The 25236-nt window shown below is 45.0% G+C and overlaps 6 protein-coding genes across 6 annotated transcripts; 4 read left to right on the top strand and 2 right to left on the bottom strand.

Annotated features, from left to right (window-relative positions):
• Positions 1-2128: 2128 nt before the first annotated feature.
• Positions 2129-2573, top strand: F5891DRAFT_1186593 (uncharacterized protein; the record flags this gene model as incomplete). Its single annotated transcript, XM_041366722.1, has 3 exons — positions 2129-2168; positions 2225-2362; positions 2410-2573. The coding sequence occupies 3 exons, from the start codon at positions 2129-2131 to the stop codon at positions 2571-2573; spliced, it is 342 nt and encodes a 113-aa protein (XP_041228045.1).
• A 1343-nt stretch (positions 2574-3916) lies between these two features.
• F5891DRAFT_948949 (uncharacterized protein) lies at positions 3917-4075 on the top strand (the record flags this gene model as incomplete). Its single annotated transcript, XM_041374837.1, has 1 exon — positions 3917-4075. A coding segment is annotated over one exon (159 nt), but the record flags the coding sequence as incomplete, so codon positions are not given.
• An 89-nt stretch (positions 4076-4164) lies between these two features.
• F5891DRAFT_921561 (uncharacterized protein) lies at positions 4165-4356 on the top strand (the record flags this gene model as incomplete). The annotated part of the gene is made up of 1 exon (XM_041373789.1): positions 4165-4356. A coding segment is annotated over one exon (192 nt), but the record flags the coding sequence as incomplete, so codon positions are not given.
• Positions 4357-8281: 3925 nt separating this feature from the next.
• F5891DRAFT_1024119 (cytochrome P450) lies at positions 8282-8823 on the bottom strand (the record flags this gene model as incomplete). Its single annotated transcript, XM_041361313.1, has 3 exons — positions 8282-8418; positions 8463-8494; positions 8632-8823. One exon carries the CDS (start codon positions 8821-8823, stop codon positions 8632-8634), a length of 192 nt encoding a protein of 63 aa, XP_041228042.1. The 3' UTR covers positions 8282-8418; positions 8463-8494.
• A 4469-nt stretch (positions 8824-13292) lies between these two features.
• Positions 13293-14753, bottom strand: F5891DRAFT_1216588 (casein kinase I isoform delta; the record flags this gene model as incomplete). The annotated part of the gene is made up of 5 exons (XM_041369323.1): positions 13293-13423; positions 13778-14041; positions 14093-14264; positions 14316-14590; positions 14726-14753. The coding sequence occupies 5 exons, from the start codon at positions 14751-14753 to the stop codon at positions 13293-13295; spliced, it is 870 nt and encodes a 289-aa protein (XP_041228041.1).
• Positions 14754-20464: 5711 nt separating this feature from the next.
• Positions 20465-23951, top strand: F5891DRAFT_1186586 (uncharacterized protein; the record flags this gene model as incomplete). Its single annotated transcript, XM_041366721.1, has 11 exons — positions 20465-21089; positions 21139-21308; positions 21363-21388; positions 21446-21476; positions 21530-21594; positions 21644-21843; positions 21903-22157; positions 22218-22823; positions 22896-23132; positions 23172-23794; positions 23847-23951. The coding sequence occupies 11 exons, from the start codon at positions 20465-20467 to the stop codon at positions 23949-23951; spliced, it is 2943 nt and encodes a 980-aa protein (XP_041228040.1).
• Between the last annotated feature and the right edge of the window lie 1285 nt (positions 23952-25236).

The raw sequence follows: 25236 nt of genomic DNA, 5'->3' as shown, positions 1-25236 counted from the left end.
CCTTCAAGCTAATTCTTGTAGGGGTGTAGTGATTGGGTTGAGGCTCTAAGTGGCAAAGGTGCATTTCTCGCTGCTCTCACTCTCTCGCTTGCTAATCTCAGTCATTCGCTGCTCGCCCATTCACTCATTGCTCTCAGTCATTTGCTGCTTGTTCCAGGTGCACATTTTTTCTTCTTCTTGTTTACTACTATATTTAAATTTACAGTGCGCTACTACCACCACTCGTACCCTACTACCACCACTCATGCCCTACTACCACCACTCACACCCTACTACCACCACTCGTGCCCTACACTGCATCCTACCCTCCTTCCACTCTTCTGGCGCTCTCCAGTGTCCTCCGCATATGTTCGAGCCATGTCAGCATTCACTGATGTGCGCCAGGCGTGTGCGCTAAGCACTGGTGGCTGCTGGGATTGGGTGGGGGCAGGTACACCTGCCATGGGTATGCACCCGCACCCGTACCCGTACCCGTGTCCACAGGTACATACCCGTGGCAGGTACGGGTATGGGTTGACCTCGAGACACCCATGGGTTTACCCATGCGGATCCCTAGTTGAATCATTCAGTGACGCTGGTCAAATCCAATCTTGTGACTCAGCCTCACAGCTTACACAATTGAAGGCCTCTCTTTCAACAGGTATATATGTCTTGCTGACGAGTGTGGATTATTCTGTCGTCACTCAGACTTGCCCTCACATAACACCGTCTGCACTTTTAAGCTAATATTTAAATCTTCAATTTGATCATTTCATTCATGTCCACTGAAAATGCCAGTACAACATCACAAACACAGTTTGTCAAGATTATGTGTGACGAGGGAGCAAACTAAAAGATTGAATTAAATCTCAGTCTCTTGTCAGTAAGGACAGGACTGAGATGTTCATTCTACGATGACATGATATATATCCGCTAACACTGTCTCATAGTTGGAATAGCCCCTATGGTGGATCTTGATATGCTACAAGCAATTTCTTGAGTGATTCTCAGGGGTATTCAATAGGTTTGATGTCTTGGGTCTATGCTGAACATGATAGAATAGTAATATCATGGCCTGCAAGCTATTGGTGGCTGATTTAGAGGTATATTTAGGGTTATTGTTTTATCACAAAACAGTATCCTCTTCATTAACTCATAACTCCTGCATGCTTCTTAGTAGACACTCCTGTCAAATGAGTATTCACTACTTTGTATTCATCCTCCCCTTTGCTTCATAGAGAATTCTTACTCCATTTTATCTCATATAGTCCTATACCATCAAGTTTTCTTCTTGAAACTTAAGTGTTTATTCAACTTTTCTTTATTTTAATAGTTGTCCTATCTATGTTAATACAAATACATGGCTATATGATCTCATCCTATTGATTTTAACCTTATTCAACTTGATAAACCTCTTTCAGCTATTAGCAGTCCAGTATTTGTACTTTAAAGTAGCATCTTATCTTTTCTTTTTATAGGTTGGAGACAGAAGAATCTCTTTTCCTTGATTATAGCTTTAAGATGGGCTGTCTTGAGGATCTGTCTGACTATTTGAGTAGAGATAGTCATAGAGATGATGGAAATAATCAATCGAGTCACTTTAATAGCATCAGCAGCCTTCCCAATTAGAATATAGTGATTAAGAGATTTTAAGTCTTATAGAGCAACCCTCTAGATTAGCTACCAAATAACTTAAGGACCATAATATTACTATTCTATCATGTTCAGCATAGACCCAAGACATCAAACCTATTGAATACCCCTGAGAATCACTCAAGAAATTGCTTGTAGCATATCAAGATCCACCATAGGGGCTATTCCAACTATGAGACAGTGTTACAGCAGAGTATGATGGAAATACCAAAGAGAAATACCCAAAATTGATAGAGAATGTGTCTAGAAGAGTGGCAGAAGTGATTAGGGAAAAAGGAGGTCACACAAAGTACTAAAATTATAGAGATTACATTAGTTAAACTCAAAGTCAAAAAGTGTTCCAATGAGTCATCAAATTAAAATAACCATATCTTCACATAATGTCATTGTTTTCCCACGGTATACGGAGCCGAAATGAAGCTGAGAAGCAGACCATTTGACACTTTCCTATAGCTTAGTCATATTCCCACGTCTCGACACATAATATAGCAATTACATGAAAAGCTATAAACATTCGGACACTTTTTTGAGCCACTGTAAGTCACCCAGTTAAATTAATCTCCAGGTCCTGATCACCACTTCTAGCTCATAGATACAGCAGTATCGACAGAGGACCTAGGAGGAGAAGATCTTGGGGTTAGTGAGGTCACCACAGGTCTCCAAGTTGACGATGGATGGAAGGCTCTTGACGGAATTCCTTGCATCATGGGTGGATTAACAGCGCTTGTTGGTAAGTTTTGTCACCTCCCTCATACACCAATCTTGACTTTCTTCTAGCATCTGTTGGCAGCACCCTGCGTGGACGTGCCCAAAACAACTTTCCCTGGAGAACCCTACCTAAGGAACTAGCCCGGCTTGGATATTTCCTCATAGACTACCGACAAAACTCTGATGCCTGGCGAGATTTGACCTTCCCTCACTCGGTCCAAAGGTATCCATGATTTAACCATCCCTCACTGCAACAATCTTGTCAATGCACTCAAGTCAGGCACCCTTACCATCTGAGCCATCTCAAGTGACACTGCTCACACACGCCTCATCATGTCAAAAGACCCTATCATTATTGGGGAGGCACCCACACATCGCTCATTCCACCCCCATGGGCGACGTGCATTCGCTAATGGTGACTTTGGCTGAAATGGACCTCCCCATCTTGCTGCATTTCCTACTATACCTCTCACTTGTCATCATGTTGAGGTCTTCGTAGAGATCTCACACCTGCCACCCCGGCCAGCATCTAGAGCAATTTCATGCCCACCACCCCAGCCAGCCTCTGGAGCGATCTCACGCCTGCCACCCTGGCCAGTCTCTAGGGTGGTCCAAAGCACAAGACGTTCATCCATTACTCACGCAAATGATCTTATCCCGCTAATAACTGCAGTTGAGCTCTGAGTATGCTGACAAATACATCTCCAGATGAGCAGGTACATGTTAGAAAGAGTGGTCGTCACCCTGTCAAGCGTCCCAGGTATTAATAGCAAACCATTGAGTTTTCAAATAACATACTAGATAGCGCATTAGCACCACAAACCATCAAAATTAGACTTTGATTCCTGACATAGAAACTCGGTTGTAGGAAACTTATCTGCATGACCCGACCTCCAATCTAAATATAGCTTATATGTACTTCCTGTGTGAAGTTCCCATGCACCTACAGCTCCTCCCACATTTAATCCTGCAGGCTCTGGTAGTTCGGTGGCCCTCCCACACTTAATCCTGTAGGCTCTGGCAGTATACTTGATAGTCTTGTAGGGTCGCCTGGTAGGCTTAGGATGAATTATTGGTATGTTTCTATACATGTAAACATTAATGAAAGTACTTGGTACATATGCCATCTGCATAGTCTTGGTGTGCATCCTATCTTCTTGTCATGGTTCTAACTAATTCCTGCAATGTTTGCAAAGCTCAACTTGTATCCTCTGGCCTTGGGCAACACATTGTGAGCCCAAGGAAAGCCAGGGATAAAAGAAAAACTCAAACACTGGTTCAGTTACCTGGTGCAAACCTCAGGTGTTGTTACCTCCTTAGTCAAATGCAACAACTCATGGATCCGACATCCTTACCAACAGGACATTCTCCTAGTACCATGCTGGGTGGTCGCTTAGGTGAAGCAGACAACACAAACATACTCAATGACTTGGATTTTGTGGATCTCACAGACATGAAAGTTCAAGTGTCAGAGGAAATCACTTCTCATGGCCCCACAGAGCTGGAGACCTGTCTGCGCAAGCAGTGCACTATCCCTGATAAGTTGACAGATGCATTATACGCCAACTGGTAAAAGCTCATACCCACCCTCATCGATCCACAATTAAAGTATCATGCTAAAACTCTTGGCCAAGCCTTGGAGATGATGCATGATGTAATCTCAGCGTGCGCTACTCTCTCGTGCGCTTGCAACAGTACAAGTATACTATGTTTATTCTTTGACAGTAAGTACTGATTCTTTTGGGCTATCGCATGATCTAACGAATGTGTAATATGTTGACAGGATTCGTATCAATTGATGTACTGAGCTGTGGATGCTCCAGCCTCCCGCAGGTCCTTCTTCATCATGGGCTATTCCCTACTGCACCCTCACAACCTCGCATGGAAATCTCTGTCGATCTACTGTCATTTTATCGTGCACTTTTTGAGTGTTCTTGTGATGCCATCAATGCTCTTGCATCCACGCTTAAAACCCACTATTCATGTCAAGGGTTTCAAGTGACCGATGCATGGGTAAGCCATATTCATATTACTGAACTACATTACAGGGTGACCTTGTGCAAGACCCCTTTCATTGTGGTCTAGGCTATGCCGTACAATGGTATGATGTCCTGCAGGTTGAAATTGAATGCCAAGTCGACACTGTTCTCCAGCAAAGTTGAGACCGTGTGGCCAGTATCCAACCCCAGCGACATACTCCATCAAATATTGAAAGTACGGCTTCAACTGTCCTACAACGTGGCCGATGTGCACCACTCCTTGTACAATGATGTCCGGCATGCTTTGGTGGCACGCTGTTTGGCAGGCCCATTAGTGAAGGCGGAGATATACATGTTGCTACAGATGGTAACTTTTATCATCGCCACCGCTGTTCTGCAGGTGACTGTCCTCGCTTCTATGAGCTTACTTACTTCCTTTCAAAACAATTTGTTGACACAGTTGGGTGTCAAATTGATGCACAATGTAAGCGACCTGCAATGACCCACGCCTCCCTCGTTCCTGATGAAGCTATTGACTTATGCGAGAATGCATATGAAGCTGCTGATGGGAAAAAACAGAAGGCTGCAATGGACAGCTTCGACGATATGGGGATAATGGCCCTTATCTGCCGTCATGATATTCCACTTTTTTTTGCCAACATTGATTCGCCTGGCGAGCAACAGAAGTATTCTGTTGCATTGATTGAACACTTATTCATGCTGCTCCCCCCTCAAGCGACAGTCACAACTCTCTATGATGTTGGCTGTGTTCTTGCATGGTCCCTTTCAAAGGTAATTCCGAGATTTTAATTGCATTCATTCGCTAATCCTGTATAGTTCGAGATTCTCCCCCAGGATCTTTTATCACACCTGTGCTTCGCAACTATGGCCATGAGTGGGCCTGTCAGCAAGTGTACAATCCACGGATGTGCATTAGCCTCGGATTATCTGATGGTGAAGGGACTGAGCGATTGTGGTCACAGTTTGTCCGTTTTATAGGTGTTGAAAGGTCGTCATCAGTATGTTACATTGTATTGTACCCTGATAGAATATACTTAAATTTGATTTGTTTAGCGTCAGTGCCATCTATGGTTAATTGATCGTCAAGCAACTGTGATTGGAGCTGAAATGAAAGCAGACCTCGGGGATTGGATCAAACATCATCTCAAATGGGGCATCAAAGACCAGGCCTCTGCAGCACTTGATGTTATCAACCGCAGTGAAACATCCGTCGAGGACCTATGAGTTCAATGGGCCAACCAACAACAATCCCAGCTCTCAATTCGCACTTGTGAGTACTCCTACACACAATCAGTACTAGTTATGTTAAAGACATCTTCAGATGCTCCTGCCCGCCTCAGGAAAGAGTTGGACACTGTTCTCACCCTACAAACTGATTTAGACATTTTGGACCAAGCCTTGCAGGTTACAAGGACTATGCTGGAGAAGGAGGCACCATCTGACAACACTCTTGATGTCCTGGAGAGCCTACAGAGAGGTCACGATCGTCTGATGACCAAAGTTGAAGCACTTTATTCTTCTCTCAACATTCACAATAGATTTCCCAAGCTAGATGGAGTCAATCTTGACTTTGTTTGTGTCCTTCTTATGGCATGCGATCTTAAGATGAACATTCGGAAACATGCTATTGCCAGCTTTTTTGAATGGGACAAACTTGACCGTGCAGTTAGTGTTGCCACAGCTTTGGCTAGTGCTGGCTAAAGCTGACTCTGATTCTTGGGCTTGACCAAAACTCACAAGTCACACTGCTTACATAATCAAAACTCAGTCCGGCTTATACAGCCACAGCAAGTAGCTGCAAGCTGGCTCAAGCCTGTGTAGATAATTTTAGCGTAATTGAAATTTAGAAATGTTACATCTTACTATCGATCGATTATCGACAATCCAAGTAAATGACTTAGTTCCCAAGATTCTTCACATACAACAAAAATGGCACCCCAAATGGCGGTACATTGTACCTTTGTGATGTTTGGATGTGTGTTAAGTCCAAAAATAGGTCCGTATGGCACACATCACCAAAGCCAAGCAGGTGATGGCAAGGAATGCAGAGATGTTGGGGGAGATGAGAGGTTTGCAGGATCGAGAAGTGACATTTGTTTATGTGTCGGGGCATCCGTCGAGGTTTCAGGTTGCATTGGTGAAGGTACTCGGGTTCAGGGTCCGAGAGAATGAGTGAGTGCATTCTACAGCATATCCTAAAGATGATTGCGATCCGACCTGCACCATTCAGTCAGCATACCCCTTCTATTACACCAACAGGATATCACTGACCTTGATTGGGTTCTCTGGATCCTAGTTAGCGAAGAGGCCTAAGGTACTCTGCCGGATGAGGTCGACATATTTTCATTCTGCTCTCACAATGTTAGTATGTTGTCAATAAACTTAGGAGATGATTATGCATACCATGGATATAGAGTGCTTCCATTGTGCAACACGAAGTTATCGACCTCATGTGCCTCAAGAAGCAAAGCGTGCATAATAAAAGAGTGTAGGAATTTTGCAATGAGACAAACAACTTGTTCCATGCCGATTGCAATGAGAGTACTGACAATGAGCATCAGTTCACCCTCGATGATAATGGGATCGGTAGCCTGAGCCACATGTGTGTTCTGCTTTTTCCTGGTGTTCAGTCAGCTTGGGGCCATGAGCCAAACATGGTCGGTCTAACTTGCCTTGAAGGAAGAATTTTGATATCTTCTTCTGTTATCATTTTGTTTGAAGTGAGCATGGCACAATCACATCCATAAAGCAACAGGCAAGTAGCAAGACATTCTCTGATGAATGTCGATGCACTTCAATCATGTAGTCAGTAATGAGGCAGTATAAGTAGTAGTATCCGGAAACACACCATGAAGCATTGTCACTTGAGGATCAGAGGGCACTCTTGATAGCAGGCTGTAGGCTGGCGATCATAGTTGAGATCGATTTCTGTAAATCTTGTCAGCCCATAGACTTCGTCCACACAGACATTAAGGTGGCTTCAGCGAAGACCGAGGCCTGCTTCAAAGTCATGAGGCCTTTCTGTGACAGCTCACTGTACTCAGCAAATATTGGTATGTTAATGTCTACACCCGAACAAGCAAATAACCTCAGCCAGCGGAGGCTATACAAAAGTCCATTTCCCTTAGCCACCCATCAAACTATGCCCCATGGATCAGATAGCTTCACTACGTGCCCATTGGCTTGCGCAAAAACCTGGTTGACAAATGTGGTGTGGCGAGATGCATTTTCAGCTGAATTTCGATTGAGGAGATGTTGCAGAATTGGAAGAGACTTTGGATTAATGAGCATCAGTCGCCAAATTAACAAGTATCACATCCCGTACTGCTGTATCGAGCACCTCAGGCTCGAGTGTCTGAAGCCACATGAGAAATAAATCATCAAGGACTGTGAAGCTGACTGAAGCTCTGCACAGTCTTGTGATAAAGTGCAGTGATCTTTCTGCGGTCAACAATGACTGTCAGGCTTCCAAATTAGTTTGCAAACTATATGTTCATAGGAGCACAAACTCCGTGTGCATTGAGACATGAGCTTTCGTGACGAGAAGCAATATCCTGGATAATATCAGACAATAATTGGGCATCTGCAACAAAATCTTGATCATGCAGTGCTAGAAGCCATTGGGCAGCATATCTTGAAAGCAGACAACGCCTGGCTGCAACATAATCTCCACCATTATTGGTGGAACTACTTGGTGCACGATGCACATCATGAGTGGTTGGCCACACGGGAACATCAAAACCGCTCCTAACACCTGGGAGATTAATCCCTTGTGGGATGAAGTCACAAGCAAGAGAACAGGAACACCCACCTGACTTCGGGAAGTTGATGACTCTGAAAAAATTGCAAGGTTTTAAATCGTCCAAGACATGAGTAGGCACACTTACCTCCAAACTAGCTCATGCCATGCAATATGGCAATGAAAAAAAACTCAGCTGACTTGGACATCTATGTCGGCCTAAGCCAAAAATATAGTCAGCTGGGTCATTGTCCGTCAGCACACCATCGGCATTCATGAACCTCTCTGGTATAAATGTAGATGCGGCAGAGTACCGATTTTCATCCCGTGAAATGCTCCTGCAAATATAATGTCAGCATGATCTCAAAACCTGGAGAGAATGTATCTGACCACATGTTGTACATGACAGTCACTCCTGATGTATGATGTTACCAATGATTTGCTCATTAGACAAAAACGGCGGACCTTTTGGAATGAAGTGACCCTCATATATATCATCACTTGAGGTGGCACGTGGCGCTATAATATCATCTTCAGTGCAGGCTTGATCCTTCAGCGAAGAATATTACCGAGAGGTACGGCAGGCTGCCATCGCAAAGTCTCCCGCAGAACTGATTCAACATATGGTAGTGACACTCTGTCTTTGAAGGTAGGTAAGCGATCCCGCCCAACCACTGAATCAATCTCCGCTTGTGCATGTTTTTGAACATGTGGGTAAGATACCATGGCGAGAGCAAAAGCCATCAAGAGAGTAAAGGTCAGGACTCAGGACAACATCAGAAAAGTAATGCCACTCAACACATGTGCAAGTGTTGCGGGGAAGTGAAAATACCGCCCATAGTCTCAACAGTCCGCCCTGAAACTCCTTGCTGGCAATCACAACGTGTTGATATCAGAGATGGTTGGGACTGGGTCGAGTGAAGCGCACACTGTCAGCTGGTCACTGTGTGGCTGGTGAGAAACAAATAAAGCATTGAAATCAAAATCAGCACAACAAAGAGCAAGATAGTGCAAACAACAGGCGAGAGGCAAAACAGTAAATGCCAGACAGAAAAAGTCATAGGAGTAAGGGTCACTTGTCATAGATGATAGCAGTGTCCTCGATATTGTCACACTCCTCCTCTGTGATGGCTCTGAGAAGAGCGTCATTTGCACTGTGGGTAGATGTCAAAGGCTCGCTAGAGCCCATGTCATATACCACCCCATGTTCCATGTCCCGTTGAGAGGCTGCCCAACCTTTCGTAAAGTTAAGCTGTTCTTTCTTGAGGAAAAACTTGACCATCTGCAATGCTTCCATCAAAACAGGACTGAGGCGATTCCTTTTCTTTGTATGGGTTTCGCTGCTGGATGAAAATACTTGCTCGCACGGCACCACAGAGGCTTGTACTGGAGCGTAGTCCATGGCAATTGAGAATATAGTCGGGAATATAGACTGTGAAGCCTAGTCAACAGCTCGTGGTTAATGAAAAGGGTGTGACTTGAAGAGGTAACGGACTCACATTCTAGAACACAAGTATGTCTGTTCCATGAGGACTAAGCGTAGCCATAGCATAAGCAGTGAACTCCTGATCTACTGTTTGACCACCACCGTGTTGATGCAGCACATGTGCATGTGCCATGGGAAGTCCATCGTGATGTGAGCCTAGTGTGCGTGGCAGCAGTCGTGGGGCCACTACAGGTTGAGAATGTGCAGGATCAGTGTTTTCCGCTCTTTTGCTATGCATCTGCAGAAAAAATCAATCCAATGTCATGCATTTATTTACAACAGAGACATACCAGCTTCAAGATAAACTCATTGGCTTCAGTAACACAGTCCTTCTCCCATAGATTGTCCATACAAGATGTCCGCATTGCAGGGTCGATAACTATGAAAGTAATCATGAGATCAATATTTATTAAAACAAAACACGGGACTGACACATAGCGACAGAATAAGCATGTGTCACACTCATCCGGTCAGTGTATTTGCTTGCCCAGGTTAAGCCTATGTCGACGATAGGCTTACAGTGAGGTATATGCTGGCCAAGAGACTCCCAGCTATTGATCAACTCTTCAAAAGTTGGAACAGCACGGCTCAGTAAGGGAGTGTTTTTGCTGGGTGGCGTGTGGTGCCTGATATGAAATGTTAAATTAGATCACGAGCTTTGAACACATCAGTACTTACCTCCAAGATCACTTCCAGGTCCTGAAGGAACTGCCAATCAACATCACTCAATCTTTTGTTGGATATGCTGCATTGAGGCCAAGCATCAAAAAGGCATTTACCGCCTGAGCCAGTATTAGTTTATGATGTATGTTTTATGATGTGCAATCTTACCTGCTGCAGTGTCCGCAAACAGTTAATCATGACATATGCCAAGTCCCATCTAGTGGGCTCATTGAGGAGGAGTTCTACGACCGGGAGCTGTATAGAGTCACCCTTGTCATCTCGAAACCAACCATCCTCATTACCATTAAGGATGCAGTCACGAAACCTGTCGCACCGCTGATTTGATGCACGGATCAATCACACAATTGTCCTGGCTCGCTCGAGAGGCTTGGTTTGCATGGCCTGGACATAATCGACTTTCTCGATAACCTGATCTTCAATTGTCCATGTATCAGACACAGTAGAATAGTCAGCAGGAGGGTATTCATCAATGATATGCTTCACACATATGTTTATCATGTGCAGGAAACACGGTATCCTGTGTTCAACCGGATCAAAGTGGATCCTGCATTGCCCAAGTAGTGTAGAAAGCTCCTGCATTGCGGAATGATTGTTGGCCACATTGTCAAGAGTAAAATGGCCAGTCTGAACAATGTGAGAGCATGCAACACAATACAAATGAGTACCAACCTTAGCTGTAGTTTCTGCATGATCGAGGAGATATAATATCATGGAACCAAGAGATTGACCATCGTGATTTCCTGGGATGTGGTGGAAAGCAAGGAGGGCCGTCTTCAACACAAGCATTGAACCTTGATTGGACCTGGCAATCCAATGAGCTGTAAGAGCCATGAACGGCCGGAGCTTTTGATCTGACCACAGGTCAGATGTGAAGCAGACTTTTCCCTGAGCATTCTAAAAGGAATAAGATACTTTGTAGGATGCTTGGCAACTATACACTTACAGCAAGATCTTTCTTCAATGCCAGGAAGTATTCCTGCCATTGCTCGATGACCATCTCACGAGCCTTCGTGTGATGAAATAGGCCAGTCTCGCCAATATCCAGGCACAGGAGACATATGAGGCGCCGAAATTCAGGGCACTCAATCACATTTATTGCCTGGAAGCAATTATTAATAGTGGCTGTAGGCATAAACTGCGACTTACTTGATCATCGGCAACAATAAACTTCACAATTTGATGATGCATTTCATCAAGCATGAAGTCCGGAATTACATCGTGTGGAGAGCCAGCTCCTACCAGCAATGCATCAGTTCCATGGTTAGGGGGGGGACCAAGTGATTGCATTGTGCAAGGCGATTTCTTGAGTCATTCGCGAATTGTCATCAGTGACCAGCCCTCAGCTACTCATTCGTTTAGATCCTTTATCTGTATGCGCCAGTCAAAACGCTCTGCTGCTTCCAAATAAAGTTCAGTGTGATGAGTGGAAGCATGTGTGCGGGGAGCTGTACTGGATGTGGAGCCTGCACATACCATGACCTTGTGCGTTGTGTCGATATTATGCAGTGTTCTGGTGATGGGTGTGAGAAATGATGAAAGATTGCAAATGCGGTACTCACTCACAAGGGATGCAAGTTTTGCTCTTAGTATCGGAGTCAATCCAGTAGAAGTGAGTTATATCAGTTGGCCCTTTAGACTGCTTTAGATTGCCAGTGGCCAAAGGGTCAGTGCAAATAGTGCTATGAATGGTCTGGAGTGGGCTCGGATTAGAGCCTGCAGATGCCATAGTGACGATGGGCACAGGAAGATTTTCTGGTTCCTCTTCATCCCCTGAGACATTGTTGAGGTCAAAGACCTCACCCTCATCTGGACTGGTATGAGCTGCATCACTGGTTCTGTATCTAACAGGAAGCTGTCGCCGACGGGAGTTTTGAAGGGTAGTGGCATTAGCTGCAGCAGCAGCAGGGATCACAGTGGGAATAGTGGTAGGGATCGTGGCAGGGATAGCAGCAGCAGTGGAGAAATCAGCAGCAGCAGGAATAGCAGCAGAGGCAGTGGGGATAGCAGTAACAGCAGGCCAGGCAGCTGTCCGCCTCTTGTTCTGCCCGCATCGTCGACCTTGCATTTGTGGTAGTAGTGTTGATGATTTGATGACAGAACTGTCTGTCTATATAAGTGTTCTTTCCGGGAAACCCCAGACAAGGCCAATGTATGCGAAGCTCAATAGTAGTGTTGATGATTTGATGACAGAACTGTCTGTCTATATAAGTGTTCTTTCCAGGAAACCCCAGACAAGGCCAATGTATGTGAAGCTCGAGGGCGATATATTGCAGGTGACAACGTAGTGGAATGGGGCAGGGCATCGATGAAAGGTCATTCATGCAGCATATAATAGCCTGTATGGTGGTGATATGAGTTATATGATATGAGAGAAGCGAACAGTAAAATCACGATGTACAAGTTTGGCACCTGTCGGAAGATTGACAGGGTGTGGGCGAAATTGGTCTTCTTCGTCTTGTTTTTTATCAATAAAAGCTTGCAAAGCACTATAATTTGGTGGGGGTGAGGGTTGGGGGGGAAAATCTCACTCAATGAAGGACATACCTGGAGACTAAAGTGAATTTTATCCATGCGGCTTTCTAGATTGCCATCATATAGATAATAGCTTGAGAAACGAACAGCTCACCTTTATCCTCAGAGTTTCAATTCAGAACCCAGATCGTAAGGCAGTAAAGCCATCCACCACAAGGTTAGTGATACATTTAGAAAAGGTCCCCCATGAGGTGTTGCATGTAGGTGCGGATGCACTACCACTCCTCAATTTTAATCACTGCATGATACAATCGATACAGTCTAATGATAAGAATTAGCTAGATGAATCAACCATTTTACCTCGCACAGAAGTCGAATCGCTGGACAGTGGACACTACCACTTGGTGATGCAACCTGTTTGAAAACAATTCAAACCTTCAGTGGCGGATAACCATAAGTTCTAACGAGACCCTCACCTTAGCGATCTTGTCTGATCAGCACGAGAAAATGCAATGGCAAGATTGGTGGTGATTTTAAGTGTGCAAAGATCAATAGCTGCGGCTGCTGTGCACTAGTGTGAGTCTGTGCAGCATGTTGAAGGGAAAATAGTCCCATGCTGAAAGCAGTGCACAATTACACATGATGCATTGCTGCCATTGCAGTACACTATTTCTAACATCTGTAAGGACAAAGAGTTCAATCCTGCAGAACCAATTTGTGTGACCCTTATAATATATATTATATACTGTAGTCTACAACAGTCACGATTTCTGCTGTGGAGTTGATGGAATTGACGTAGCACACCATGAAGAGCCATTTGTATGCGGGCGTAACCTGCAAATAAGTTATACTTTGGTTCAAAGATATGAAAGAAACATGTTACTCACACATGTGTTGATCAGCATACTGCCTTGGGCGGGCATATTGACATTGCTTTGGCCATACAGTGCTGGTCAGGAGATAGAGGGGGGTGTATGGCAGGACAGCAAGGAGTCCCAGGACCATCGGGTTGGCCAAAATCCAACAAGCACATAGCCGGTGCAGGAAATGTGGCACGAAGACCGTGTAGTAGTGAACGAAGATGATCGTAATCAGGATCTTCAGCGAATGCAAGAGAGCGGGTGTAAATAAGAATGTTTGCAAATTTGACGGGGATGTCATGGCATATTTCTGCAATGGTAGCGTGTGCTTTGCGCTCGAGTATGGTAGAGCTGGATAATTTCTCATCATCACTGGCTAGCCATGGAAGCGAGCCACGCAAAAAATAGATTAGCATGTAAGTGAGCGACTCAAGATTGTCACAGCGACCTGGCTCAACTCCTAGGTGATTATTGATTGAGGCGAATGCAGGAGTACCAGAGAGACTTCAACCATGGTGAAATGGTACATGGTCACTGGTTTTAGTGTTCCAGTATGTCTTCGTGATTCCAAAATCGATGATATAGGTGGTGTGCCTCAAATTTCCGAGACCCACCAAGATGTTCTGCAGCTTAATGTCTCTGTGAACATAATTGTGTGAGTGGATGTACTCAAGATGCAAGAGCTGGGAAAGTCAGGCAACCTATCTGCAAAGACCTTGGACCAAATAACTGACCAACTGGACTCCAAGATTGACAACATTGAGAAGGCTGAATCTTCGATTGTTCGTGAGGAAGAGTTGGTGGAGTGACAGCCCAAGGAGTTCAAGGACCAGAACATGATGCACTGACTCTCTATCAAACCAGAAGGTGTGTGGGATGCCAACTCCGCCTTCAAGTTGTTTCAAAATATAGTATTCATGCTCGACAGAAGATGAGTGGTTGACAATGGTTTTGAGTTTGAGGGCAATGTGATCATCATTGATGATATTCCGCACAGAATATACGACAGCTAAGTTGTACAACATAAGTGAATCTGAACCAGAACAATAAATTTGACTACATGCCATACAAGCCAGATCCTAAGACATCTCCCAGCCTAAATCTCCCATTTACTCAAACCAGGACCTTATGCATGGTAACTTACAGTGGATCCAACCGAATAGTGGGGACATGTTGGAGAATGAGTTCACAATGCAAGTGATGCAACGAACGCAACCCCCTCCAGCTGGCTTGAGGCCAGCTCAAGCTGTTCTTCCCACATTCTTGGCTTGTTGCAATTTGCGCCAGTTCAGGTGCCTTGTGGACCAGACCAAGTTGTACATGAGTAACTTGGTTCATTGGAATCGCCGAACTGCTGTGAAATTGGTAAGAGCCGAGCCACAACACTACTACGTGCAGTAGGCAGATCACAGCAAACATTAGGTAAGTCTTTGCATCTGGCTGTTCCTTCATTCTAATGTTGTTTTTCAGGGACAAAGCTTCATCAACACACATGTAAAGCCATTGCCAAGCGCCAACCAGCTCTCATGACAGCAATTAGGAAGTTTAATTCATACTGTGAGTAGCTAGATCACTATATGATCTGGTTTGGAATATCCCCATCCCCACCCCCCTTCCCACAAAATTAGCTGAATTACATGGTGACCAGACATTAATGCAAGATGTCTGGGTCACACCCTCAATGGGAGAGGTGCCTCAATGGCTCGAAGACTCAGATATCCGGTGTAGAAGAGGAATGGGAAGTGGGTGAATATAGGTGGTATGAGATAACTCAAGTAGTCCTCGGTGAGCGAGATATATGTCGGCCCAAGGGGATTGCTACAGAGAAGGTTCCTCTAAGTGTATAAAATGGAGGGAAACATTGAACCGGGCGCTTGGTCAAGCCTGGTAAGGCGCGCGAGCGAGCAAAAGCGACGTGAAGCGCTGATGGGCGATAGCGGCCGACGATAGATAATGGCGCGTGACTTATAACGGAAGCGCGTGCTAAGTGGGAGTGGTGGGCGTGCGGGTGGTGGAGCGCAGCGACTCCTTAATGAGTCCGAAAACTAATGGGCAAAGTTTCTAGTAATGTACGGCGGCGGTGCTCGTATTGTACTTAGATACTTTAGATTTAGAGGGAAACTTAGACTTATAGTCCAATGATGCGTGGGCAGAAAAGATAGTCATTATCCAGTTTATGCGCGTCTATATATACTAAGTAATGTTAAGCGCTGTCAAGCGCTAAAGCAAACCGAGAAGCGAAGCGGACATGAGATAATATGTAATAAGGGTCCATAACGGAAAACATACGAATTATGGCCATAAGCGCCGGAGATATGTCAGAATCAATGAAAATAGAATCGGAATATGCACCGACGAACCGAACGGACATGGAATGGATGGACAGAGGATGGGCGACGGAACCAAGGATGCATGCGCCGACGTGCGACTAAGGAGTGACTGGAGCGCTGGCATGCACAAGTGGCCGACTAAGTGCTTGAGCGCGCTAGGTGAGATATGAGTCACACTATATTGGGAAGTGATAGAGACAACGGGATTTTAGATCCCTGCAAGCCCACAGAGATATCAGTCTCTACACTGGGATGGAATTCGTGCCCTTCTCAAACACGATTGGTGTTTGGAGGAGCAAAAACGCTTAGGATTAGAAGCTGACAATTTGTGCCGCTTCTTTGGAGAAGAGCTTACTGCACTAGAGCTTTCACTCTGATTTCCCGAAAGTAAGTCTGCTTCTCAATATTTATTCAAGGTTCTATTAATGAACTTGCTCATTTATAGATGAGCACTTTCTTGTTCCATTGCAACAGAAGCACACAAATTTCATCTGACTTCAGACATAGTGGTCGAATCCATTAGCATCTTCTGTTCAATTTATGAGCCATGTAGAGGTGGCATTAAACCATGCCATAGCATACTCAGGAGCTCCTCAAAACACTGCCCCTCAATTGGCAAGTGTGACAATGCAGAACCTTGCTGAGGATGAACAAGTGTTGCCTGAGGAGGACGACTTGGTAGACGACGAGCCCGAACAAGCTGCACTTGCAGACATTCTGGAGGGCGATGTTGCAGGAGCGGAGTTCGAAGATGATGAAGACTTAGTGTCTAACATTTGTGCTAACATTGTATGGGATTCCCCAGAGGTATGTCAATCACATTGACGACATGACATACTAATGTACCTGTAGGGTCTTCTTATTGATGACTTCTGCGCCCCATGATCTCAGGATTTGCCTATCATTGTGTCTGACCATGTAACCACACGAGTGACATCGTCAACTAGACCTCTCCCCTGTCAAGTATTTGAGCCGAGAGACATCTCTTTCCTCGCTTCTCCAACAGTGTTCCTAAATGATGTATGTATCAATGGTTGTGCCGTTCTTCTTCAGATGGACATGCCTAACTCAGATGTGGCTATATTCTCTATCTTCGATCTTCCTCACATCCACTATCATGCCACTGATGATATGCTCTGGTGTAACACATGCTGGATGTCTTATTGGAAGAAATATGTGTGGGTTCTCCCAATTCATAGACCATCTCATGTCGGCCACTGGGTGGTTTGTGTTATTTACTTGTCAACCAAAGAGCTTTGTCTCTTTGATAGTCTTGCTGAACACAAACCCTGGAAACATGATGTGAAAGTGGGTTCCTTTTGACTTTCAAGTGATGATGATTTTGATTGTCTCATAGGATATAATGAAACTTGTTTGTCGACTTCTAATGGTAGCACATCAACGAGGCAATGAGGTACATATCGATCTGGATGGGTGGGTAGCTTGCCTGTTGAATGTGATTTCAAGGGCCTCTCATGCATAGATCCTCAATTGATGACTCTCATAGCTTAAACCTTACCAGATGAATGGTTATGACTGTGGAGAATGGATATTAGCAGCTATGATTGCTGTCCTACATGGACACCATGTTACAGGACTACGAGAGGATGAAATGAGTGACTTGCGGCATTATCTACGCACTTGTGTACTTGCCATACCAGTAGTTTAGCATATTGGAAAGCAATCTCATACTTCATCTTCTCCCTGCCACTGTATTTGAGCTTGCCACTGAGGACAAATTGATATACACTGTGTCAGACAGACTAGTATCATAGAATATACGAGATGTTCTCTCAGGTATGATATCTTACTTGGTATACATCAATTGGCTCGTGTCTCCTCTCCAGAACCTGCAACCACGTGAATTCTTCCGACTCCAGAGGGCACACCCTTTGTTGGTGGTGCCCGCCAGCAACACTGGTTCTTACATTATATTGGCCATACAGCTCAGCAAGCATTATTGTCGATATCAAATACCTAGTAATTCTGAGTGTCTTCTCTTTTGCTATCATCAAGCTTGCAAAGGGCAAGTCCTAGTCATACATTATGATAGAATGTATCCACCTTCTCACTGCACAATCATTACTCAGTAAGCATTTTTTGCCAAACAGCTCTTATTTCATATTAGAGATCTCTCTCATCTCGAATATAGTATGCCAACGAGCACAAGACATCAGGTGACAGAGATTCACAACGACAATAGCGAGCGGAGACCTGGGGGAGTCGATTCAAGGTCACGGTGGACAAGGTAAGTCCTAGGTTCAATTTGTGTTCATGCATAGTACTATTGTCTAATAATAATGTATGTATACAGGTCATCCCACTTGTTTTACCATAGGACACAAGATATCCTTGCTGTACAGCAATATTTTGACATCATCAGGTTTGGGTTGATTCTGTGAGTTGTCAATACTGTTTAATTGAGGAATCCAGGCTAAAAAATCTCTTGTAGCTCGTGTTTTATGTTAATGTGATATGTATTCTCAATATTACTGGCCGATAAACTTGCTAGCATGTACTCCTGGATGTGCATGAACCTCCTGCACCTACAGAGCCTCTTGCAACCCTCTCAAACATCAAGGATGGATACTTATTACCGGTCAGTTCATTTCCAGTACCAAATGCATTCTAACTCATTATGTGGCATACAATCTATTGGATTCTTGATGGAGATTTTACTGACAGCAAAAAATATATATAAGAATGAGACCTTGGTGACTTTTTTCCTCTGGAGCTGCTCTTCATCTCACTCATAACTTTGCTTCTGTCAATGCACAAAATACCTTCTGCTATCTAATACTTTTGGTGCGTGAATGTATCTCACTTGCTTTTGTCTTGTTCACTCACGTACCATCCCTCATGACAGCTAGATTCTTTCAATTGTCATCTATACCCCTCCTACACCATGCAGTCCTACATCCTAATTACATCAGTACATCATTGCATACTCTGAAGTTCACATTGCTGACAGGACTATTTGTTAAGACCATGCACAAAGGGTAGGACTGATTCTGAGGGGCTTGGCTTCAGCTCGTGCGCTGCACCCCTTACCCGAGTATGTGCCCTTAATTTCAGATTGGTGTCCGAGGAAAGTCCAAAGACATCCAAAGGACATCCGAAGGCGCGGGAAACTTCGGAAGGACTTTCTGGACGGGTGCAAGTAACTTCCAGATGAGTGCGGGAAAGTTCCGGAGGAACTTCTGGAAATTACGATGAGGTTTTGTCCTGATACGGATATGTATAATGGCTACTCAGGACTTGTCCTGAGTAGAAGTAAACAGAGGAAAGGCTGCAAGGACAAAGTCCAAAGCAGAATAGGTCCGGAGGACCGTGGGAAAGATCTGGATGAATTTCCGGAAACTACAGAGGATCAGATGAGCGGATGAGCGGAGTATCGGATAAGCAGAGCTCCGGCCTAGGGAGAAACTCCCTAGGCCTGAGATGGATAACAACTAAGTTGGAAGACTAGAACTGATATGAGGACTTAGAGTGAAGACTAGTGTGAGGACTAATATGATATTCAGACTGAGGTACTACAAGACATATACACGAGTTTATATACTAAGAGAAATAACAGAAGGATCAATAAGCAGAGTCCGAGGCTATGTACGAAGCATATGCAAAGGTTGACAAACGCGAGTCAGAAATGAACATAGGTTAACAGATCAGTAAGCATACCAGTAATAGATATAACCGAGGTACCGGTAACAAGGAATACCGGATAGGCTGTGTTAACATTATATGCACAGGAAATGAATTACAAAGCTTATCATATATCGGATAGGAAACAGATCTATACATCGGATCGGACCGGATTGGATATGGTCCGGATGAGATGCGTGGATATATAGGATGTGGCATTAGGGCAACAGGACAAGGATGAATGATGCAGGCTAGCTGCAAAGGATAAGGGATCTGGATGTGGACATGCAGATGTGGATGTGCAGAGGTGCAGGGATCCGGATGGGTACTGGAGACATGGATAGGACATCCGAAGGTCCGGATGAGGTGTGGGAATATTATCAGATGTAGGTCCGGAATATGGGATATGACACTACTTTAGAATGACTCAGACCTCATTCGATGAGGAATTAGACTTGCTCAACAGGTCATCCTCACCATCCTTTCCCCTCAGCAATACACCATTTCCCCTTCCAAATGGGGATTGCATGTATGAGCAATTTGGTGGAGGCCATCGTTATGAAGATCCAGCAGTCGAGCTGATGCCCTCAAGGTTGAGGAGCAATCTTAAGGTCATGGCACGTGACACCAGGGTCATAAAAGATACTTCCATTTGATGAAGGGGTACCCAACAACTGAATGCAGACAGTCAAGGTTTCGCACTGTCAGGCCCAAGGGCTGCATCTTTGAACCATGATGCAGCCACAAGTGATTCAACAACTCTCTCTGTTGTGCTAAGCAGCAGTTGTAACCCCTCACTATTTACAGGTGACATAACATCGCTCACTGTCATGAAGGGCAGCAGTCGCCACCCTTCACCATTCACAGGTGATGTGTCTTCCTGACCCCCAGCTCTGGCACCTCTTCAAGACATGTTCTTTACTTCATTGAGCAACCAGCCTGCCTGGACGGAAGAAGAGGTGACTATGTTTGAGCTGATGGGCACCGACTCATTCACATCCTTACTCGATGATCAGGCTGCAGGCCCTTCAGGCTTCACACAGGGCTTCCCTGGTCAAGTCCCACCATTTGGTCTTCACCATGGATCTCATGCAGCTCCTCAAGCTAGTCTTATGGTTCCTCCCTCTACAAATGTCATTCTGCCGACACCGCTGAAGGACACAAATCCTGGTTCAACCCTGGGGCCATCTCGGCAACTTGACTTGAGCCACTACTTGCCTGATGCCAGCACTCATGAACAGTTTCCTGAAGAAGGTGCCTCACACTCCAAGGAGCCATTGGTTGTGGGACGCAGATCTGCCGAGAGCAATGCTACACTTGATGTAGGATTTGCGGCTGTTGAACACACCCTGCTCGAGTTATCCAGGTCAACTGTGATACTAATGCATCAAGTGATCAACCTGTTCATGAACAGCTGTGGATGCAATGCAAGCAGTGTCAACTACTGGAATCTTTATTTCAATTATTTCAAGGACAAGTCTCAGCAGGAACTTGACCGACTTCATCAAGATCTTCTAGCTGGGGGACACACACCTAGTAAGTGCTCGATATGTCACGTTCATTTCATCAACTTATTTTGTCACAGGTGTGACTGTGTGTAAAGAGTGCTACACAAAGTTCAAAGAACAATACCCAGACACTTATCAAGACATCCTTGACATGCATGACGAGATATCTTTGCTAAGTGGATTGCCTCAAACAGTTGGTCAGTGTGCACAGGCGTTTCAATGGTTTCAGAAAAGGGTGACTGACATTGTAAGTGAATTTATTGTTGATGGTGTCGGCGCTTATGATGCATTTTTTATGCAGTTGTATCTTGCATCTGCCAAGTTTGGGTTTGAGTCTGCAAGTGTTATGTGCGGTAAAATTGTTAATTAGGATGCTTCACTCAGTTACGTACACACAACACCGGGTGCAACAGATGTAAGTCATCAGAGTCATTTCTAAACCTCACACTTATTGATATTCTGTAATAGTTCTTTCTTTCACGATGTCGTGCAGACAGTGACACCATAATCGGTCACCTCAAAGCCCAAGTTTAGTGAGTTCCTATCATCTTGAAGTTGGCAATGTCTTATGAAATGTCACAGTAATTCAACATCATTGTCTACCATAGAGTTGGTGTTCATGGAACAGGAAGATGATGTGGCATCCTCCTCTAAGGTTGTAGATTCCAAGCAGCCCGATTCTAAGGACCCTGACCCTGATGATTTGGATTTGGGTTCTGACCCTTTGGAGGGACGTGAGGATAGCATCAAATGGATCAAGAAGCAAATCACAAAACAAGTCGGTGCATTTCCAGTATTGGTTCTCTCGTTGTACTCAGACTAATTAACTGTCATACACTAGCCAAGTTTGGAGGCAAATTTGGCACCGACAGGACCTTCCCTTGGAAGCTCATGCCAAATGCACTTGCGGACGACAATATCTGCATCAAGGGCTACCCTGCACACAAGTGTCTCCTTCCAGGTGAGTCGCATGGGGTCATCTCAAGTGCAAAGAGCAAGGGTGTGGCTAGCCTGACACAGAAGGAGGTTACTATCATCATTGAAGCTTTGAAAGTCAAAACCATGTATGTCAAGAAAGTTGATGTTGCACTACGAGGTATGTGTGATCCATTAATATGTCAGGGTTTTTACTTTTCTGATAGTCTGGTTTCAATAGGGGAAGTACTGTGCTCTGAAAGGCCCGTGATTTTCAGTGAAGCTCCTCTATCAGACTATCCTCATTCAGGCGCTCGATATCTGTTTATTAATGGTCACATGGACTACAATGGTCTCTCCCGCATCAAGGTCAGTGGTGTGGCTACCAAAGTGAAGAAATCCATTACTTTGGCAGGCAAATCCATTATGATTTTTGATATATCACCTCCTCTTCCATCACGGCCTTTCAAGGTGGTCCCCAGGCCGCTAGCTCGTGAGATGATCGAAGTTCGATCTACTTCCCCCGATTCTCTAGATGCAAATGACCAATGCCAACAGGACTCTGAGTTGGAGTATGAAGATGTGTCCCATGGAAAGAGGAAGAAGCTGAAGTCCAGTGGTGAGCTGCGTGCATCAAAGATGTGTGCCTCACCTATAGATATTTTTCAAAAAACAGCGAAGACAGGTGCACAATCAATGGAGACATCAGTGCTGTCGCAATTGGCAAAAAAAGGGGGTGCATTATCCCAAGTGACAGTAGGGTCGTCCAGCGACGATCAAGACCCCCCCACAACTACTACTATGTGCCTTCGTGATGGCCCTTCCAATCAGCCTGCAAACACTAAAGGTATGGCATCATGAATTCATTTGTTTTGGTTGCCTAACATTTTGTTTATAGGTCGTATCAAGGCATGACCAGTTGCTAAGGGTTCTCATACAAAGCTAATATCTCGTCATGGCCGGGACCTTTACACCATATTCTCTGACAACGACTTGGATATGGTTGGCAACACTGACACTAAGTCCCAAAACATTGCTCCAAGCAGTGTAGATGGCCCTGAGACAAGTCCTGCAGGCGGGCCTGGTGATACTCTCAAGGAGGGAGGAGCTGCATTGGAGACCACCACTGCACACTTGCAGTCTCCATCGACTTCAGGTGCGGTTTGACATGATGCTGTCACCAATGTGGCCCAAGTTCCGGTGCTGTTGGGACAAGGCATATCCTTACCTGTGGATCTTTCTGCAGTACCTCTGGCAGGAGGGAGAGGAGAAGGAGGAGGAGGAGGATTGGTGAGCCGAGGTGCCTTGGATGATGGCTTGACTGGTCATGACCTACCAAAGTCTGACAACCTCCCTATGGATACAGACCATCGATTTGACGAGTCCGTGCACCCTTGTGAGTCTGAAGTCAGCGATCCTCGTGAACCTATCCATCCAGATTCTCATGACCATGTATGTCCAGATCCTCGCAACCATGTCCATCCAGATCCTCACAACCATGTCTGTCCAGATCCTCGCAACCATGTCCATCCAGATCCTTGCGATTATGTCCATCAAGATCCTCGTGACCATGTCCGTCCAGATCCTCACGACCATATCCATCCAGATCCTTGTGACCACACCCATCATGATTATATAAATGCCCCCTTCAGTGGTTCTCATGGTCATCTCCTTTCTAATCCTCGTGGTCCTACTCATTGGGATGCTCCTCACCCTCTTGACCATTGTGGTCCTCTGCCTAACCCTCGTGAATGCCTTAGTCAAGAACCCCATGATCTTTGTGTGCTTGGTCGTAGTACTTGTGAATCTTCTTATCCTGTAAGTTGACATGTCCTTTCTTTGCATAGCATTTAACTTAATATTTTGGTAGCCACAGGATTATCATCATCTCTGTCCTCATGACTCATTCTACCACCGCACTAGCAATGCTCATGACGACCTCCCCGAACTTCAGGAAACTCGTGGTTCTATGTGAGATGTGTCTCTGGTAGCAGAATCCAGCACAACTTGTTACAAGTAACATCGGCTACATGGCCCCCCTATCATTTTTCCCCTTCGTCCTCGCCCTCATATGCCTCCGGCTCGTACTTCTCTACCGACTATCCGTTGACCGGATCCTTGGGACCATTCCCGTCCCTCATCTCCCTCCTATCACACCAACGTGCGCATGTGCCCTCGGGCTATGACTCGTTCTGACTCGTGCCACCAATGTGGCTTTCCTTATCTTGTCTTATCTTTCCTCTGACTCATGCGTGCTGCACATTGTATCAATTACCGTTGGCTCGTTCCAACGTTTCTCGGTCTCATTCCGCATTCGACCTCACATCACTAATTAGGCTCTGCTACCAGCGTACCTATACCCTTTCTGTTTCCCCTTTGCCCTTACCTACAGTACGGTAGCCTTGCCCTTAACCCTTTCCACTTAGTATAAGTAGTCGGTCACTCTGTACTAGATTCCCTAAGTTCAATCTACTCAATCTTCCCTCGACATACTTCCCTCTGAAGCCCCCTCAGCTTCAGTCTCTAGTATCTTTTCTTAGGTGCTCATCGTGCCTAAGTCTACCTCGATCGACTACTCATTGTTCGGACAAGACTGTCCTTACTTTGAGAACGTCAGTGACTTTGAAGACATCCGTCTTAGAAGTCACGTGACACGCTGTAGAAACAACAATACAATGAGGAACAAAAGAAGCTCCTGACTGTATCTGTAAAAGTTGTAAGGTCGCGCGCTGCCTAGTCTGGGTTACTTGAGAAGCAAGTGCGTTTGACCCTATAGGGGAAGTGAGTGCAGCAAGGATCTAGAAGTGTGCCCTTAAGCGAAGCGCGAGAAAGCGCAGGAGCGCGCAAGGTACAAAGGCGCGGGAACGCGCGCGCGTATTAGCGCGAAGCGCGGGAAAGTGCGCGCGCGTATGCGGAAATGAGAAACTAAGCTTAAGTAGTGATATAAAGCAAGATAAGAGATATATGAGTGCAAAATGTAAAGGAATAGCTTTCTACTATATTCTGCTAAGTAGTAAGTGGGTAGTAACTAGTAAGTGAAAAGTAGGAAAAGTAGGTCCCGTGTAGTATGTACTGCTGGCGCTTATATAGCGCGCCTAAGCGCGCTCATGCGGAGCCGAAGCGCTACCGAGTAGGTATGTAAAAATATATATGAGTGAGAAACTATGATAAAAATAAAGGTGGAACTATGCTAATAAAGGAAATGGAAATATACATACTAGGGAGCTTGGTGGACAGTGGATGGATGCATCTGGATGGCT

The sequence above is a fragment of the Suillus fuscotomentosus genome (assembly GCF_016647785.1).
Source record: "Suillus fuscotomentosus strain FC203 chromosome Unknown F5891scaffold_17, whole genome shotgun sequence".
In the NCBI taxonomy this organism is placed as follows: domain Eukaryota; kingdom Fungi; phylum Basidiomycota; class Agaricomycetes; order Boletales; family Suillaceae; genus Suillus; species Suillus fuscotomentosus.
This window is presented reverse-complemented; position numbering and strand designations above follow the sequence as displayed.